Source organism: Penaeus monodon, chromosome 21 (genome assembly GCF_015228065.2).
Source record: "Penaeus monodon isolate SGIC_2016 chromosome 21, NSTDA_Pmon_1, whole genome shotgun sequence".
Taxonomy (NCBI): domain Eukaryota; kingdom Metazoa; phylum Arthropoda; class Malacostraca; order Decapoda; family Penaeidae; genus Penaeus; species Penaeus monodon.
In genome coordinates, this window is record NC_051406.1 from 38051961 (window position 1) to 38052920 (window position 960).

The window sequence follows — 960 nt, forward strand, 5'->3', positions numbered from 1 at the left end:
TAAAGAAATCAACACTAAGACTTAATACTTTTCTCAGGAAAGACCAAACAGGCAACATCAAAAACATGAATGTATAACTTTTTTGATGCACTGAGAGTAAGCAGATAACAAAGTCGCTGAAATGAAACTTATTCAAAACTTAACGGTTAACAGTATATATCACCAGGGTTTAGTTGGTAGGATTAAAGTGTGTAAATTGTGTAGAGAGGGCGGTTAGTGATCACTCCTGATATTCAGTACTCTGAACCAGTTAAAAGCGCTTAATGTGAAGTTATCAGGAACCCTATTTCAATGCAACAGTGAATGGCTGTAGTGCAAAGGCAGTTGAAATGATCAGGATTCATAAAATCCCCCCAGAAAAGTCTTTAAAATTGATGAAGGATTAGAGAACATAATATATCAGCAGATACTGAAAATCTTGCCCCTAAAGATCTTGCTTCTCTTAACATTTTAGTCTTTATTTGAATCAAAGTAGCATCTGTCTAATACCGTAATTCAGGGGAAAATAAACAGACACATAACTAGTTATCAATACTTTTATTCAGTCGGGTACATCAATTCCTCACCCAACCACAAGAATACAGGGAACAGGCTAGCACGAAAGTGAATAAACAGCGGCTGCCATAGTATAAGGTTCCCCCACCCCCGGCCTACACTCTGCATGGCAAGTTGCGGACACAGAGGACCTCGTAGTCACGGTGGGCGTGTTCACTGCCTCCGTAGGGTACGTAACAAACCTCGTGGCTTGGGTGTACCTAGAAGCGTGGTGTTGGTGGTATTTAAAAGGTTACATGTAGCTTTACTTGGAAATCAAACGCCTGGCAGATGAATGGGCAATTTCTTAACGGGAAATCAGATTATGGGAAATTTATCAACGGGAAATCAAAATAAAATCATTGATTGAATATAAGCATATTAAGTTTATAGGGTATGATTTTCAAGAGATTTGTATAAAGAAAT

At 38.3% G+C, this 960-nt stretch overlaps 1 protein-coding gene across 1 annotated transcript in view; it reads right to left on the minus strand.

Moving 5' to 3' along the window:
- Window positions 1-520: 520 nt before the first annotated feature.
- LOC119586462 overlaps window positions 521-960 on the minus strand; it is a gene marked incomplete in the record, with an annotated part of 7883 nt that continues 7443 nt past the window's right edge. Inside the window, 1 exon segment of the mRNA XM_037935194.1 lies at window positions 521-755. Coding sequence (XP_037791122.1) covers window positions 651-755 — 105 coding nt within the window.